Source organism: Mauremys mutica, chromosome 4 (assembly GCF_020497125.1).
Source record: "Mauremys mutica isolate MM-2020 ecotype Southern chromosome 4, ASM2049712v1, whole genome shotgun sequence".
Taxonomy (NCBI): domain Eukaryota; kingdom Metazoa; phylum Chordata; order Testudines; family Geoemydidae; genus Mauremys; species Mauremys mutica.
In genome coordinates, this window is record NC_059075.1 from 154,730,468 (window position 1) to 154,748,222 (window position 17,755).

Below are 17,755 nucleotides of genomic sequence, written 5' to 3' on the forward strand. Positions count from 1 at the left end.
CTAGGACAAGTTCTAGTGAGCGCTGTTCGCTCTAACCACAAGACTGCCCTCCCCTCCCCTCCCAGAGTTAGGAATAGAACCCAGGAGTCCTGACTCCCAGTCCTTATAGCAGCGGAGCATCCCTGACCCAGCTATCTGACAGTGAAATATAATAGAAAGCCCTAGTGTTTATGTTGCCGTTATTAGGTTTCAGGATTAACGTGTCACCCCAGAGACGTGGCAGGTCTGGTCTCTCACTTGGGCCTGGGAATCCCCCCAACTCTTGGCACTGGGGTCGAGTGGCTCCTCCTTTTAGGCTGGGGCGGGGCTCGCTCCAGCCCGTCTCTGGCGATTAGGCAAAAGCGAATAGGTGAGCCTGGGGATGAGGCAATATCCTAATAGGTCGCCTTTCTGCTGTCAGGACTACAATTCCCACAATGCCCTGTTGCAGAAGGTATGGTACCCATGATGCTTTGCAAAGGAAGAGGCAGATAAAATGATCAGCCACCCATTCCCTTCATGTACACTCAGCCTACTAGGGTGGGGGGGCGGCGGGCTGAGAGCCAGGACTCCTGGGTTCCAGCTCCAGGAGGAGAGGCGGGATTTCTCCTTCAACAGAGACTGAAATTAGTATTTAGTGTCTGGAAGGCAGTAATGCCACTGAGCCGGACGCCTGGGTTCTCTCCCCAGCTCTGGGAGGGGAGTGGGGTCTAGTGGTTAGAGGGTGCGCGGAGAGAGGGAGTTGGGAATCAGACTGGGTTATCTGGGGTATTCTGCCCCCTTTCTGTTGCCCCATAGGGTTTCCGAAGATCTCATGGCAGGTGAATGCTGAGGGGAGTTATATGACTGGGTCTTCCCATGGGAGCTAGATTCTCAGCTCAGCACCCCTGGGGGTCAATCGTGAGTCATCCCTGGGCTGCAGTGGGGTCACGGATAGCTAATCTCAGCTCCCCTCATGTAAATCTTGAGCCAGCCAGCCACCCCCTGAAAAACTGCGTGGTAGTTAATGGACTCACTCTGGATTCACACCTGTTTCCTTGTATTCGGGGCTATCACACCGTCTCAGATATCTGCATGGGTTGGGGGCGGGGGGTATGAGCTGATTTAATTCCTTTCCAATACACCCAGCCTTAAGCAGCCAGAAATTTCCCCATAGGGGCCAGAGCAGCTGGCAAGAAATTGCTCCTGGCTCTGAAATAATCGGTGGGCTCTTTGGAGCTCGCAGGGTGTGATCACGCCGCCCGTCCTCACATCTTTGGGTTTGGGCTCCGTTGTGTCCGGCTAGCATTGCGGGGGCAGGGGCCGGGCGGGGAATAGCTTTGTAGCCCCGCGGTGGACTGAAATTCCACCAGCTCGGTTTGGCAGAATTCAACGTGGATCGTGTCCCTTTGACTGCTAAGAGCCAGCGTGATTTGTAAGCGTTTTATTTCTGCTCGGGTTGGATTTTAAACTCTTCACCGTGGAGGCAGAGATTCAAGCTTCCTGACGGTTACGAATGATCAAACTAGACACAATAAATAGCTGTCAAGCAGCCCGCGGGAGCTTCCCCGAGGAGTATGTTTCGTACGGTGCCTTGCTGTAATTTTTGACGAACGCTGGATTTGTCACCTTGCGCGTGTCCGGTGAAATCCACCTTTATGGATAAAAAACCCGACTCCTGCCAGTGCCAAACCTGGACCCTATTGCATGGCCCTCTCCTGAAATTCAGACAGGCGCGCTCTGCCCTGGTGAGCAGGTTTAGCAGGGGATCGGGCCACTACCAATGAAACTGTCTCGCGGAGGTGGAAAGCTAATAAACGGGCTCTGGCTCTCCAGCCGTTTCTCACGACGCAGGAAGCAGCTGCATACCCTAGAGCCGCGGTTCTCCAACGGTGGGACCCCCAAGTGGGTCACGGCCCCATTCTAATGGGGTGGCCACGGCTGGCTTAGACCGAGCCCCGCTGCCCAGGGCCGAAACCAAAGCCTGAGGGCTTCAGCCTTGGGCAGTGGGGACTCAGGTGACCGGCCCCCCTCCTAGGGTCGTGGAGTAATTTTTGTCAGAAGGGGGTCGCAGGGCAGGGAAGTTTGAGACCCCCTGAACTAGAGACCCTGGGGGAAAAGGAGCCAGCGAGAAGGTGAAAGATTTGGGGGTCATCCTGGCTAATCAGCTGAACGTGCGCTGCCCGGTGACTCATGCCAAAGGGGCTAACGCGATCCCGGGATGTATAAACGGGAATCTCACCTAGGAGCAGAGAGGTTATTTTACGTGCCCAAGAGAAGGTCCGGGGTGACCCAGGCTAGAAATACCTCCATGGGGAGCGAATATTGAATAAGGGGCTTCTTCAGAGAAAAGGTCTAACACAATCCGACGGCCGGAAGCTGGAGTTAGACAAATTTGGCTGGGAAAGAAGGTGTCACTTGTTAACGGGACGAGCAATTCGATTGGAAGGGCCCATTTTCAACTCAAGAGAGGATGGTTTTTCAAGAGATCTGCTCTGGGAAGTATTTTGGGGCAGGTCTCTGGCCTGGGACTGGTGGCTTCGGCCCTGGGAATCGATAACGGTGCGGGGGGGGGGGGGGATTGCTGTTTTCGTAGGGCTGCGTGTGTCTCACGGGTGATAAACAGGCCGCGTTAGAGGTCGGAGCAGCGGGCGCTGCGTTTTCTCCGCCACGCCTGCCCTTCGCGGGCTAGCCCGGCGCGGCCGCCCCGGCCGCTGGAGCCCAAGGAGAGGGCATTTCGCTTTGCCGTGCGGAAAGTGAGCCATGCAGAGATTCTCCCACAAGCCCAGCAAGGAAACGGCACGCCAGAAAGCTCGGTGACCGCGGCGGGTTTCAGAGGGCTGATGAATACCCCCATCTGTGAGACACTAGAACAGGGCTGAGGAGAGACTGAAGCTTCACTTGAGGCCAGGGAGCGGTAAAAACCCGTAAAAACTGGAGGCTGACTTAGGAAAGAAGAGGAGGAAATGATACAGGGTGGAATTTAGTAAACAATGGCCCAGTAGTTAGTGGGGAGAGGACAGGAACTCTGGTTCACTCCCCAGCTCTGGGAGGGGAGTGGGGTCTAGTGGTCAGAGCGGGGGGGGGGCTGGGAACCAGAACTCCTGGGTTCTCTCCCCAGCTCTGGGAAGGGAGTGGGGGCTAGTGGGTTAGAGCCGGGGGGGCTGGGAGCCAGGACTCCTGGGTTCTGTCCCGAGCTCTGGGAAGGGAGTGGGGGCTAGTGGGTTAGAGCCGGGGGGGCTGGGAGCCAGGACTCCTGGGTTCTCTCCCCAACTCTGGGAGGGGAGTGGGGTCTAATGGCTTAGAGCAGGGGGGCTGGGAGCCAGGACTCCTGGATTCTCTCCCCAACTCTGGGAGGGGAGTGGGTCTAATGGCTTAGAGCAGGGGGGCTGGGAGCCAGGACTCCTGGGTTCTCTCCCCAGCTGTGGCAGGGGAGTGGGGTCTAGTGGCTTAGAGCAGGGGGGCTGGGAGCCAGGACTCCTGGGTTCTCTCCCCAGCTCTGGGAGGGGAGTGGGGTCTAGTGGTTAGAGCGGGGAGGAGGGAAGGGTTGAGAACCTGCCAGAGGGTGACAGAAGAACACAGCAGCTGCTATGCCAATAAGTCTTTATTACAAGAAGACGGGTAGGAACGCAGGGCCACGGCTGCGATCAGTGCTGGATTCCTCCCAGGTACCTCCCTCTGCCACCACCAAGCGCTGCCCCCACCCCCAAGCGGGGATGACAACCACGGACCCACCCCCATGCTGACTCCCCTGTGTGTGTGTGGGAATAACTCCCCAAGCCCCACTCCCCCCAGACTTCACTAACAGAATATCCCCAAGGGCTGCATAGATGTTCATGGGTTAAACGTGAGAAGCCCACCCCCAGGTAGCGTTACTGAGCCCCAATCTAAACACGGGGAAACTGAGGCACGGAGTGGCATGCACCTCATGGTTACATAATGACAGACGAAAGGGAGGACTGGGCAGAGAACCCAGGAGTCCTGCCCCTGCCACCAGTCCTCCCCCCTGCTCTAACTGCTACAGTCCACTCCCTTCCCAGAGCTGGGGACAGAACCCAGGAGTCCTGGCTCGCAGCTGCCCCGCTCTAACCACTAGACTCCCCCGCCCTCCCCGAGGTGTATCGAATCTCCCAGCCTAACTCAGACACCCTCTGCTTTCTTCTCTCTGTAGGGGTGGGGTTACGCCAAACTCCTCGCAACTCACTTCCTGTTTACCCCCACCCCCACCCGCCAGACTGGAGCCGGCGACCCCTAGTGGGGAAAGGCCCCAGGTCCGACTCCCCATCTCTGCACCTGTCTGGTGCTTCTCTACGGCGCGGCCTCTACTCAACTAGCACCCTCTACGGCGACGGGGAACGCTGCTTCCTCGCTAACGTCGCCAACACAGCTGATTACGGCACCCTCACCCCACCAGCTCTACCCGCTACACCCTGCTTCCCTCCTGGAGCCGGGGACAGAACCCAGGAGTCCTGGCTCCCAGCCCCTGCTGCTCTAACCCACCAGCCCCCAATCCCCTGCAAGATCCAGGGATAGGACCCAGGAGTCCTGGCTCTCAGCCCCCCCTGCTCTAACCCACCAGCCCCCACTCCCCTCCCAGAGCTGGGGAGAGAACCCAGGAGTCCTGGCTCCCAGCCCCCACCCCCCCCCCCGCTCTGACCCACCAGCCCCCACTCCCCTCCCAGAGCCGGGGAGAGAACCCAGGAGTCCTGGCTCCCAGCCCCCCCTGCTCTAACCCACCAGACCCCACTCCCCTCCCAGAACTGGGGAGAGAACCCAGGAGTCCTGGCTCCCAGCCCCCCCTGCTCTGAGCCACCAGACCCCAATCCCCTGCAAGATCCAGGGATAGGACCCAGGAGTCCTGGCTCCCACTGCTCCCCTCCCCCTCCCCGCCTGTATACAAAAGACAGATACATTTTGTTCGGACCCAAACCCTCCATGCTTATTAGCGTCAATCTCAGAGGGTTCCCAGTGTGTGTCCCCCCCCCAAGCCCCACTTCTCTCTCTCCCGTCCCCCAGCCCCCCATTGCCTCCCCCTCACTGCTTCCTCCCCCAGAGGGGGCAGATTCTCATACTCCCATGCCTAGCGCCACCGCCACCCCCTCCTCCACCGCCACCCCGAGCGCCGCGGAGAACCCTTGCGTCCCGGCCCCCGGCGCCACCTCCAGAGCCGCGGAGGCCACCGGCGCCGCAGATCCCGGCGCCGCCCCGGCCCTCTCCTGCGCCAGCAGCTCCTCCCGGGCGTGCACCTTCTGGTGCCGGGTGTACTGCAGCAGGTAGCGGAAGCAGAGGCCGCAGCGGGAGCAGCGGTAGGGCTTCTCGCCGGTGTGGATGCGCTGGTGCTGGAGCAGGGCCGAGCTCTGGCTGAAGCTCTTCCCGCAAGTCCCGCAGGCGTAGGGCCGCTCGCCGGTGTGGGTCCGGCGGTGCTGGGCCAGCGCCGAGCTGTGGCCGAAGGCCCGGCCGCAGTCGGGGCAGGCGTAGGGCCGCTCGCCGGTGTGGGTCCGGCGGTGCTCCAGGAGCTTGGAGCTCTGGGAGAAGCCCCGGCCGCACTCCCCGCACCGGAAGGGCCGCTCGCCGGTGTGGGTGCGCCGGTGCTGGGCCAGGTGGGAGCTCTGGCGGAAGCTCTTCCCGCAGTCGCCGCAGATGTAGAGGGTGCCGGGCGGGCGGGCCTCCCCGCCGGCCCGGTGCACCCTGCGGTGCTGGGCCAGGTGGGAATTCTGCCCGAAGCCGCGCCCGCAATCCGGGCAGCGGAAGGGGCGCTCACCGGTGTGCACCCGCCGGTGCTGCACCAGGTGGGAGCTGACGCCGAAGCTCTTGCCGCAGTCCTGGCAGCGGAAGGGCTTCTCGCCGGTGTGGGCCCGCCGGTGCCGCAGCAGCGTGGAGCTGAGGCCGAAGGTCTTGCCGCAGTCGGGGCACTGGTAGGGCCTCTCCCCGCTGTGGGTGGTCTGGTGCTGGATCAGGGTGGAGCTGAGGCTGAAGCTCTTGCCGCACTCGGTGCAGCGGAAGGGGCGCTCGCCAGTGTGGGTGCGCTGGTGCTGGGTGCGGGTGGAGCTCTCCGAGAAGCGCTTCCCGCACAGGCCGCAGGGGAAGGGCTTCTCGCCGGTGTGGGTGCGCCGGTGGTTGAGGAGGTTGGAGTTGCGGTTGAAGCTCTTGCCGCAGTCGGGGCACTTGTAGGGCCGCTCGCCGGTGTGGATGATCTGGTGCTGGAGCAGGGTGGAGCTGAGGCTGAAGGCTTTGCCGCAGTCGGGGCACTTGTAGGGCCGCTCGCCGGTGTGGACCCGCCGGTGCTGCAGCAGGTTGGAGCTGCGGCTGAAGGCTTTGCCGCAGTCCGGGCACTTGTAGGGCCGCTCGCCGGTGTGGGTGCGCTGGTGCTGGAGGAAGGTGGAGCCCCGGCTGAACGCCCGCCCGCACTCCCCGCACTTGTAGGGCCGCTCGCCCGTGTGGATGCGGCGGTGCTGCGCCAGGGTGGAGTTGGAGCCGAAGGATTTGCCGCAGTCCAGGCACTGGAAGGGGCGCGCCGGCAGGGGGGGGCGGGAGGACGGCGGGCCCGGAGGGGGCCACGTTGCGGAGGCTGGGCCCGGATTGCCAGCGAGGTCGAAGCCGGGGAGGACTTCCGAGCTGGCGTGCAACCCGAGTTCCCCGTCCTCGTGCGAGCCACGACGGAAGCTTAGCTCACCATCCTCGTGCAAGCCCAGCTCGCCGTCTTCGTCTGAGCCACGATGGAAGTTTAGCTCGCCGTCTTCATCTGAACCGGCGTGCAACCCAAGCTCACTGTCCACGTGCGAGCCAGTGTGCAGCCTGAACTCGTCATCTTCATCTGAGCCGGCGTGCAACCCAAGCTCACTATCCTTGTGCGAGCCAGCATGCAGCCTAAACTCACCGTCTTCATCTGAACCGGCGTGCAACCCAAGCTCACTGTCCTCGTGCGAGCCAGCATGCAGCCTGAACTCGTCATCTTCATCTGAGCCGGCGTGCAACCCCAGCTCACTGTCCTCGTGCGAGCCAGCGTGCAGCCCGAACTCACCATCTTCATCTGAGCCGCCATGCAGCCCACGCTCACCATCCTCGTGCGAGCCGGTGTGAAGCTCAAGCTCACTGTCTTCTTCGGAGCCGGCGTGGAACCTGAGCTCACCGTCCTCGTGCGAGCCGGCGTGCAACCTGAACCCGCCATCTTCATGCGAGCCACGCTGGAAGTCAAGCTCACCGTCTTCCCCTGAGCTGGCGTGCAGCCCGAGCTCACTGTCCTCGTGCGAGCCACGACAGTAGCTCCTCCCGTAGGCTGTGGGGCTGCTGTCCGGCTGGGAGCAGGCGTCTCCCACTCCCCCGCTGCCGGCTGGGCTGTCCGGCCCCCACTCCTCGTTATCCGACCAGCACTGGATGTCACACGAGATCTCCCGCTCCGACCCCATCAGGCTCGGCAGCGTTTCCTCTTCCTCGGCCCACGCAGAGGGGCTGGGCTCTTCCTCCTCGCTCATGGCTGGGACTGGGGGGAGAAGAGAGGAATTCCTGGAGTGAGTGACCAAGAGGGGACCCGACACCCCTGGAGTGGGAGCCAGGACTCCTGGGTTCTCTCCCCGGCTCTGGGAGGGGAGTGGTGGCTAATGGTTAGAGCGAGGGGGGGGGGGCGGCGAGCCAGGACTCCTGGGTTCTCGCCCCGGCTCTGGGAGGGGAGTGGGGTCTGGTGGGTTGGAGCAGGGGGGGCTGGGAGCCAGGACTCCTGGGTTCTCTCCCCGGCTCTGGGAGGGGAGTGGTGGCTAGTGGTTAGAGCGAGGGGGGGGGGCTGGGAGCCAGGACTCCTGGGTTCTCTCCCCGGCTCTGGGAGGGGAGTGGGGTCTGGTGGGTTGGAGCAGGGGGGGCTGGGAGCCAGGACTCCTGGGTTCTCTCCCCAGCTCTGGGAGGGGAGTGGGGTCTGGTGGGTTGGAGCAGGGGGGGCTGGGAGCCAGGACTCCTGGGTTCTCTCCCCGGCTCTGGGAGGGGAGTGGTGGCTAGTGGTTAGAGCGAGGGGGATGGGAGCCCGGACTCCTGGGTTCTCTCCCCCTGGGCTTCAAAGGCTGGGGGATGCAATGAATGTCAAACGTGCAGTGTGTACACACACACACACACACACGGGGGGGGGGGGGTCAGTGCTGCTCTCCCCGGGGCAAGGCGGGGGGGGGGCGGCGCAGTGGGGTGGGGACACAGCAAAGGAGGTGGGGAGGGGAGAAGAGGAAAAACCTGTCCCAGGGCTGAGAAACGCGGGGGGGGGGGGCAAACAGCCTCAGCCTGGGGTGCTGAGCACGTCACCCCGGGCTGGGCTCCAACAGCTCCACTACCCCGATCCCCGTGCGCCCCCGGGGGGACCCGGCACCGCCCCCTGTCCCCGTGAGCCCCCGGGGGGACCCGGCACCGCCCCCTGTCCCCGTGCGCCCCCGGACCGGGCTGGGGGGGACCCGGCACCGCCCCCCTCTCCCCGTGCGCCCCCGGGGGGACCCGGCACCGCCCCCTGTCCCCGTGCGCCCCCGGACCGGGCTGGGGGGACCCGGCACCGCCCCCTGTCCCCGTGCGCCCCCGGGCTGCCCTGGGGGGGACCCGGCACCGCCCCCTGTCCCTGTGCGCCCCCGGGGGGACCCGGCACCGCCCCCTGTCCCCGTGCGCCCCCGGACCGGGCTGGGGGGACCCGGCACCGCCCCCTGTCCCCGTGCGCCCCCGGGCTGCCCTGGGGGGGACCCGGCACCGCCCCCTGTCCCTGTGCGCCCCCGGGGGGACCCGGCACCGCCCCCTGTCCCCGTGCGCCCCCGGACCGGGCTGGGGGGGACCCGGCACCGCCCCCTGTCCCCGTGCGCCCCCGGACCGGGCCGGGGGCCCCGCCTGGTTCCCGGGCGGCCCCGACTCACCCGCGCCGGGGAGCGGGGGCTGGATCCCCGCTGGGGGCCCCGATCCGGCCCCTGGGGCCCAGCCGGCGCCGAGCCCGGGCCGGGGGTGGGCGGGTGCCGGTAACAGGAAGGTCCCGGCGTGAAAGCGGCTCCCGGTTACGCACTTCCTAGGCGGGGGTTTGAACTGGCGCCGGGAGCGCTGGAGCCGGAGCCCCGAAACCGGAGATGGGGGGGGCGGATTTCCTGAGCGGGGGGGCTACCCCCGGCCTACAGCGCCCCCCATGCACCCCTCCGCCCCATAGCCCTGTGGGCCCCACTCCCCCTGCACCCGTCCGCCCCATAGCCCTCTGGGCCACACACCCCCTGCACCCCATAGCCCTCTGGGCCCCACACCCCCTGCACCCCCATAGCCCTCTGCCCCATAGCCCTCTGCCCCTGCCACACCCATCCGCCCCATAGCCCTCTGGGCCACACTCCCCCTGCACCCGTCCGCCCCATAGCCCTCTGGGCCCCACACCCCGTGCACCCCCCACACCCATCTGCCCCTTAGCCCTCTGGGCCCCACACCCCCTGCACCCCCCACACTCTTCTGCCCCATAGCCCTCTGGGCCCCACTCCCCCTGCACCCCCCACACCCTTCTGCCCCATAGCCCTCTGCTCCTGCCCCCGCTACACCCATCCGCCCCATAGCCCTCTGGGCCCCACTCCCCCAGCTCCCTCTGCACCCCCCATACCCATCCGCCCCATAGCCCTCTGGGCCCCACGCCCCAGACCCCCTGCACCCCCCACACCCATCCGTCCCATAGCCATCTGGGCCCCAGACCCCCTCCATCCCTAACACCCATCCACCCCATAGCCCTCTGGGCCCCACACCTCCAGCCCCCTCTGCACCTTTCACACCCATCCGCCCCATAGCCATCTGGGCCCCAGACCCCCTGCACCTCCCCGCACTTCCTACACCCATTCGCCCCATAGCCCTCTGGGCCCCAGACCCCCTGCATCTCCAACATCCATCCACCCCATAGTCCTCTGCCCCTGCCCCCACTACACCCATCCGCCCCATAGCCCTCTGGGTCTCCCCCCCACAACCTTCCCTCCCCCATGCATGTATATGGCCCCCTACACACAGCCCCCCATGCACCCCCAGACCTCCCATAACCACAGCCACCCCATGACGCACACCCCCTCTCTGTGCACACCCCCATCCCTGCACTGCCCCCCATGCACCCGCCTAGCCCCCTCTAACCCACAGCCGCAGTCCCGCTCTGCACCCCGTCTACACACAGCCAGCCCCTCGAGGCGCAGGGGGTGTGTGCACACAAACACCACGGAGCTGCCAGTTCTGGTGGGAGGTCTCATCACGACCATCTTTAATCCCTGTAGAGTCCAGGACAATCCTGGAGGGTCGGCGGGAGAGACACAAACCCACTTGCAGTGATATTCTCCAAGTCCAGTTGGTAGGAACCAAAATTCTTCCACTTTCCCCACTCAGAACCAGGCCCAACTCATCCGTTTTGATTTTTTTCTGGCTTAAAACGAACGGATCTGGGTTTTTTTGGTAACATAATGAGCCTTTGCCCTGACGGAGCCAACCAAACAAATCACCATTTTGAACATAAACCAAAGGCTTTTAGTTCATTTTGATCCCGCTGAAGTCGTTTGACGCCACCTGCCATATTTAAGCCATTGTCTGATCAAAACGAGAAGAAAGTTCGTATTGATAGAACAAGGAAAGATTTTTACATTTCCATTGTTTCACCCAGAAAATGGTGATGGGTTTTTTTAAACACAAAGTGAAACATTTTCACTTTTTCTGGTGGAAACTGAATGGAAATGATTTTTGTAACGAAGTGAGATGATTTAACTTTCTATTGAAACTAAGTGAAATCCTCCTATTTCCATCAAATGAAATAGTTGGCTTTTCCTCGTTGTAACGAAGTGAAAATTGTAATTATGAAAAAGGGAAACGTTTATTGGTTGCAAATGAAAGAAAACCATCTTTCGAATTAGCTGAAATTTCAGCTTTCTCCGATTCAAAGCAATTTTCATTAGGACTCCAATCAACACGAAGTGCAGTTCAGGTTTTTGAGTTTTTTTTTTTTGGTAAAGAGTCACAATATGTTGAATTTGTTTGAGGGAAAAATCAATCGCTTTAGCTAGAGCAGACATTTTCTTGCAAAAAAAATCAGTTTAGATGAAGACATTTTTCGCTGGGAAATGTTTCTGCACAAACCATTTGGACCAGGGCGAAGAGAGACAGCCCCTGCCCCTGAAAGCTCACAGTCTAAATAGACAAAGGCAGGATCATTCCCCCATTTTACACATGGGGAAACTGAGGCCCAAACCGATTCAGTGACTCCACGGAGGTCACATGGGGAGTCTGTGACAAAGCCAGGGATAGAACCCAGGTGTTCTGACACTCAGTCCCTAGTAGGCCCTGCTTCCCTCCCAGAGCTGGGGATAGAACCCAGGAGTCCTGGCTCCCAGCCCCCCCCATGCTCCAACTACTACTCCCCACTGCCCTCCCAGAGCTGGGGATAGAACCCAGGAGTCCTGGTTCATAGCCACCTCTCCCCTGACTCTGACCTACTCAACACCACTGCCCTCCACCTACGGACAGAACAAATGTTGGGCAAGAAGTGGCTTTTCCATTGGGCAGGAAACACCAAGATTTCAAAAATATTTCAGTTCCCCCAAAATTCTTTTATTTTGAAATTTTTTTGAAAAATGACGTTCGGGGGAAAAATCACTTTGCGTCAATCAAAATATTACAGTCCAATTTCAACCTTTACCAAAAATTATTTCCTATAAACAGTTATGTATAATTATATTAAATAGATAATTGTTTATATACTTTTTAAAAAGCCAGTCTATGAAAGATTGTATACGAAATATTCATTGTATAAGTATACATATATCATGATATTTAAATATTCTATATAGCACAATCGTCTAAGTTTAATTTTGACTTAAATTTATATTCTATGAATATTCGGCTGGGGAGAACTAGATTCGTAATTTATAATTTGGACGGATATTGATGGTTATTTTTAACCTTTTTTATTTTTTGTTATCAATTTAAACTTTCTCAGTTGCAGGAAACTCGGGGAGTGATTTCAACATAATGATCGTCTCTAAAGTTCACAAGCCACATTTCTCTTTGATTATCTGTCCAGTTCAATGATTACTAATGGAGATATTTTTTGGTCAGTTTGGGGGCGCGGACGGTGAAATTGACGTTGACAGATACAAATCCAATCCTTCCGACCTAAAGAGTGTTGGGCTGATAACGATGACAAATGTAAAATTCAAAAAAATCAAAACGAAACATCGCGTTGAAGCAAAAAACCCGAAATGCCCTGATGTGATTCTCCCCTGCCTGCCAGTCCCTCCTCCCCGAAATGTCATCAGAATGTTTCCATGGCATTTTTTCCCTACACGAACATGGTCCATCTTTGGAAAATTTCCCACCGCCTCTAGCCAGAACCCAGGAGCCCTGGTTCCCACGCCGGTACCTTATTACCCGTCCGAACCCGTCTAACAGCCAGTGGGTCGTGTTAGACCTTTCTCTGCTAGATGAAGAGCCCACAATCACGTCCGTTCCCCATGGAGGTACTTGTGGCCCGTGAGCTAGTCACCCCGTGGCCTTCTCTTTGTTCCTCTAACCCCCTCGAGCTCCGGGAGTCTCTCACGCTAAGGCAGGTTGTCCAATCCTTTAATCCTGGTTCTTCTCTGTCCCCCTCTCCAGTCGATCCACGTCCTTCTCGAGTGGTGGGCACCAGAACTGGACACAGGACCCCAGCCGCGGTCGCACCAAGGCCAAATAAACTTCTCGGCTCCTACTTGCCGTTCCCCTGTTTGTGCATCCCGGGATCACACCAGCTGGATCTTTAGATCCTTTTCGGAGTCCCTGCTTGGCAGGACACAGTCTGGCCTTGCGCTCGGCTCCTTCTTGCTTTGGAGAACCAAACCGCTGGGGTTGGCGGGTTTGAGAGTTTGTTTCGATGTGTAAGGTGGTGCTTATAAAGCCACTGGCTGGCTCTGGGGGGCAGGGAATGGGGCACGGGGCCTCTCCCCTCTAGGGGGCTGTGGCTCCGATCCGGCCCCAGGGCAGAGGAGCAGCTTGGTCAGGGCAAGGGGCAGATTTTCAGGGGGGTAGCGTTCCCCCCCGAATCATAGAGCCCGGGGCAGAAATAGGGATACACACTCTCTGCAAACCGGGCGCTGAACGTATAGAGGTGGGCCATGCCCCGGGCATCGTAGAAGGAAACCTGGCCCCCTTCATAGTCCAGGTACACCCCAATCCTGTGGGGCAGGGCCTGGGGGCGGAGCACCATCGGGGGTGTGTCCTTGGCCATGAGCTCGGCCCCGCCCCGGAGCCGAATGACCCAGAATCCCTTGCTGGGGGAGGCGTGGATCTTCCCTTTGCGGCTGACGGAGGCGTGGACCACGCCCAGCGTCCACGCCGGCTTCTCCCCGACCTCCACCTCCCAGTAGCGCCTCCCGGAGGCGAACGCCCCCGCGCCCAGCACGGCCACGCAGAAATCGAAGCGGGCGGGCGTGTCGGGGAGGGGCCGGCGGAGGTGGCCGTCCCGGACCCGGGTGCGATCCTCCGAGAGAACCAGGCAGGGATGAGCCGTGGCGGGATCCAGCGTCACCCGCGGGAGATCTGGGGAGGGAAACGGAGAAGGGGGGGTAGGGGGCAGGGTTGGTTTAACATGGGACCCCCCTGTTGAGCCCCCCGCCCCACTCCCTGCAGCACAGCGCCCCCTAGTGCCGCACTGGGGCATTGGGGCCGGCCCTGACTGCCAGGGGAGAGCGCCCCCTACTGAGCCCACCCCACTCCCTGCAGCACAGCGCCCCCTAGTGCCGCACTGGGGCATTGGGGCCGGCCCTGACTGCCAGGGGAGAGCGCCCCCTACTGAGCCCACCCCGCTCCCTGCAGCACAGCGCCCCCTAGTGCCGCACTGGGGCATTGGGGTCGGCCCTGGCTGCCAGGGGAGAGCGCCCCCTGCTGATCCCACCCCGCTCCCTGCAGCACAGCACCCCCTAGTGCTGCACTGGGGCATTGGGGCCGGCCCTGACTGCCAGGGGAGAGCGCCCCCTGCTGAAACCCATCTCTTACCTATGTTGAGGATGGATTTCATGTCCTTCCAGGCAGTATACTGGATCGGCCCTTTGAATTGCCCCAGAGTCTGTGATAGGGACCCCGTATTCGGCCCACAAGGGGTAGCCAGTTGCTGCTTCACCCTATGTAAGAGGGAAGAACCGCCCCCGCACCCCCCATAAGGTTGTGTTAGCGAGCAATGAGGATGGAGATGTGGGGGGAATCAGGGACTGAAGCTGCTTCTTACCAGTCCAGGGAGGATTTTATGTCCTATGAGGGGACAGACATGGAGAGAGAGAGAGAAGGAATTAGTATAGTTCTGCCTTTTTAAGACACTGTGGGGCACTGGGACTGGCTGGCTCAGCGGGGTGGGGAATGAGACGCGGGGTCTTTCCCCTCTAGGGGGCGCCGACTCCCATCCGGCCCCATGGTGGGGGACTGGCTGGCTCAGCGGGGTGGGGAATGAGACGTGGGGTCTTTCCCCCCTAGGGGGCGCCGACTCCCATCCGGCCCCATGGTGGGGGACTGGCTGGCTCAGCGGGGTGGGGAATGAGACGTGGGGTCTTTCCCCCTAGGGGGCGCTGACTCCCATCCGGCCCCATGGTGGGGGACTGGCTGGCTCAGCGGGACGGGGAATGAGACGTGGGGTCTTTCCCCCTAGGGGGCGCCGACTCCCATCCGGCCCCATGGTGGGGGACTGGCTGGCTCAGCGGGACGGGGAATGAGACGTGGGGTCTTTCCCCTCTAGGGGGCGCTGGACTCACTGTCAGGAACTCCATGGTGTTCTGCTGGGGCAGGTGGGCCTGGGCCTCGGTGAGCATCTCCTGGGCTGCCTGGCATTTCCCCGCCAGCTCCTGCAGGTTCCTCTGCATCGCCCGCAGCTGGGCTCTGCCCGCCCGCCGCAGCCTCTCCTGCCACTCCGCCTCCCGGGCGGCCAGCCAGCCCCGCAGCTTCCCGAACTCCGTGGCGACGTGATCCTCCAGGCTGAGCACCATCGCCTGCAAAACACCAGCCAGCGGCTCCAACACCCCCTGGGTCCCCGCTAGCATCTCCTGAGCTAATACTGCAGGTACTAGAGCTAATACTCCCTGGGACCCAGCATCCCTTGGGCTAATACTCCCCGGTACCTCCCAGTATCCTTCTATAGCGAATACTCTCTGGGGTGCAGCAGCTGTCCAGCTAATACTCCCTGGTACCCAGCATTTCATGAGCTAATACCCCCAACATCCTTCTACAGCTAATATACCCTGGTACCCAGCATTGCTCCAGCTGCTTGAGTACCCAGCAACTTTCTAGAGCTAATGCTCCCAGGTACCTACCATCTGTGCATAGCAAACACCCCCGGGTACTCAGGTACCCAATATCTCCATATAGCTAATACTCCCAGGTACCTACCATCTGTGCACAGCGAACACCCCCTGGTACTCAGGTACCCAATATCTCCATATAGCTAATACTCCCAGGTACCAACCATCTGTGCATAGCGAACACCCCCGGGTACTCAGGTACCCAATATCTCCATATAGCTAATACTCCCAGGTACCAACCATCTGTGCATAGCGAATACCCCCAGGTACTCAGGTACCCAATATCTCCATATAGCTAATACTCCCAGGTACCTACCATCTGTGCATAGCAAATATCCCCAAGTACTCAGGTACCCAATATCTCCATATAGCGAATACTCCCAGGTACCGACCATCTGTGCATAGCAAATACCCCCAAGTACTCAGGTACCCAATATCTCCATATAGCGAATACTCCCAGGTACCGACCATCTGTGCATAGCGAACACCCCCGGGTACTCAGGTACCCAAATCTCCATATAGCTAATACTCCCAGGTACCTACCATGTGTGCATAGCGAATACCCCCAGGTACTCAGGTACCCAATATCTCCATATAGCGAATACTCTCAGGTAATCAGGAATTAACTTCACTATACACCAAGTACCTCACATTCTCTCCAAGCAGTGGTAAGACTCAAGGTACCCCACCCCCAACCCTACCCTTACTAGGGTGACCAGATGTCCTGATTTTATAGGGACAATCCCAATACTCAGGGCTTTTTCTTACATACCTGCCTACTACTCCCCACCCCTAGTCCTGATTTTTCACACTTGCTATCTGGTCCCCCAGAGGGCTGCCTGCCTCCTCCCAGGGTCCCTCAGGTGGGGGGAATCAGGGATCCCGCCCTTCCCGGATCCACCCAGGCCCAGGTACCTGGTGGTTCCAAATCCTCTCTTCCTCCTCCGTCTTCAGCTTCAGGAGCCGAGCAAGGCTGGACTCCAGCTGGGCTATGGCTGAGGGCAGCTCCTCCTACAGGGCAGCAAACAGGCTGGAGGTGAGGGTGGGGGATCACAGGCCAGTGCCCCCAGCTCCAACCCACCAAGCGGCGCACAGAACCCAGGAGTCCTGGCTCCCAGCTCCCCCCCACTAGACCCAGCTCCCCTCCCCGAGCTGGGGAGAGAACCCAGGAGTCCTGGTTCCCAGCCTCCCCTGCTCTAACCATTAGACCCCACTCCCCTCCCAGAGCTGGGGAGAGAACCCAGGAGTCCTGGGGCTCCCAGTCTCACCTGATGCTGCCCAGTGGCCTGGTGGATGGGGAGGAACCGGAGGTTTTCGTATGAGGCTGGTTCCCTGCACAGCTCACCGGCGAATGCCCCACCTGCCACCCTCCGGGGTTCGCTGTGCTCCTGGCACCTGCCCCCTGGGTGCGCCCCCTCCCCTGCCCCACCAGGGCTCAGCCCCCTGGCCTGGTCGATCAGCTTCCTCAGCAGCCTGCAGGGGGCATATCTCCTGTCGGGGCAGGGCTCCCGGCATTCAGGGCAGGCAGGGGGGACACCCAGGGTGCCCCACGTAGTCTCGATGCAGCCCTGGCAGTAGACATGGCCGCAGGGCAGGGTGACGGGATCCTGCAGCCAGTCCAGGCACACGGGGCAGGAGAATTCCTCAGAGAGAGACCCCAGCTGGGGGGCAGGAGAGGCCATGGGGGGCAGATCCTGGCTCCCAGCCTGCCTGCTCTAACCAGTAGACCCCACTGCCCTCCCTGGGCCAGGGGGAGAAGCCAGGAGCTGCTGTGCCTGGGCGCTCTGCCGGGAGGCCCAGGGAAAGGTGCGGCACAGGTTACATTTGCTCTACCCACGAGTTTATCACTCCCAGGGTGTGGGCCTGAGATCTCTGCTCAACACACCCAGCCGGTGAGAGATGGTCAGAGATAGACACGGAGTCCCAGCCAAAACACACCCACACTCACAGCCAGAATCTCACACACACACTCACCCCCACAGGCTAACAGCCAGAATCTCTCTCTCTCTCTCTCTCTCTCTCTCACACACACACACACACAGAGCCAGCCAGCAACGCACATGCACAAACATGCTTGCCAAGGGTCTCTCTCTGTCTCCGTCACTCTCTCACACACTAACAGCCAGATTTACACACACACACACACACACACACACCCCACCCCTCCCGAGGCAGGTGATGAGCAGAGCCAGAGGCACCCCCGCAGCCCAGCAGGGGGCAGCCCAGCACTCGCTGCCTGGCAGCCCCGGCAGGGCAGGGTGGGTCTGGTGGGGATTAGATGTGTTGACCAACCGCAAACTCTAGGGGTAGGGGGCCAGGTCTCCGGTTGTCGACTGGAACGCCCAGTCGAAAAGGGACCCTGGTGGCTCTGCTCAGCACTGCTGACCGGGCCGTTAAAAGTCTGGTCGGTGGCGCAGCCGGGCTAAAGCAGGTTCCCCGCGGCTCCTGGAAGCAGCAGCATGTTCCCCCTCCGGCTCCTACGCATAGGGGCAGCTAGGGGGGTCTGCACGCTGCCCCTGTCCCAAGCACCAGCT

At 60.9% G+C, this 17,755-nt stretch overlaps 2 protein-coding genes across 2 annotated transcripts; both read right to left on the reverse strand.

Annotated features, from left to right (window-relative positions):
- Positions 1-5,024: 5,024 nt before the first annotated feature.
- Positions 5,025-8,948, reverse strand: LOC123369140 (zinc finger protein 345-like). The gene is made up of 2 exons (XM_045014501.1): positions 8,829-8,948; positions 5,025-7,438 (listed from the first exon to the last, which is right to left on the reverse strand). Exon 2 carries the CDS (start codon positions 7,428-7,430, stop codon positions 5,025-5,027), a length of 2,406 nt encoding a protein of 801 aa, XP_044870436.1. The 5' UTR covers positions 7,431-7,438; positions 8,829-8,948.
- A 3,469-nt stretch (positions 8,949-12,417) lies between these two features.
- On the reverse strand, positions 12,418-17,051 carry LOC123368677 (zinc-binding protein A33-like). The gene is made up of 6 exons (XM_045013677.1): positions 16,490-17,051; positions 16,137-16,232; positions 14,679-14,912; positions 14,162-14,184; positions 13,933-14,057; positions 12,418-13,476 (listed from the first exon to the last, which is right to left on the reverse strand). The coding sequence occupies exons 1-6, from the start codon at positions 16,901-16,903 to the stop codon at positions 12,935-12,937; spliced, it is 1,434 nt and encodes a 477-aa protein (XP_044869612.1). The 5' UTR covers positions 16,904-17,051; the 3' UTR covers positions 12,418-12,934.
- Between the last annotated feature and the right edge of the window lie 704 nt (positions 17,052-17,755).

What these genes read in the sequence shown, in the direction of transcription:
- LOC123369140 (XM_045014501.1), bottom strand. Translation starts at nt 7,430, where the DNA reads ATGAGCGAGGAGGAAGAGCCCAGCCCCTCTGCGTGGGCCGAGGAAGAG.
- LOC123368677 (XM_045013677.1), bottom strand. Translation starts at nt 16,903, where the DNA reads ATGGCCTCTCCTGCCCCCCAGCTGGGGTCTCTCTCTGAGGAATTCTCC. An exon ending in AGGCCACTGGGCAGCATCAG is followed by an intron (nt 16,233 to 16,489) that starts GTGAGACTGGGA and finishes GCTGCCCTGTAG; the next exon opens with GAGGAGCTGCCCTCAGCCAT. An exon ending in AGAGGATTTGGAACCACCAG is followed by an intron (nt 14,913 to 16,136) that starts GTACCTGGGCCT and finishes GGTGTTTTGCAG; the next exon opens with GCGATGGTGCTCAGCCTGGA.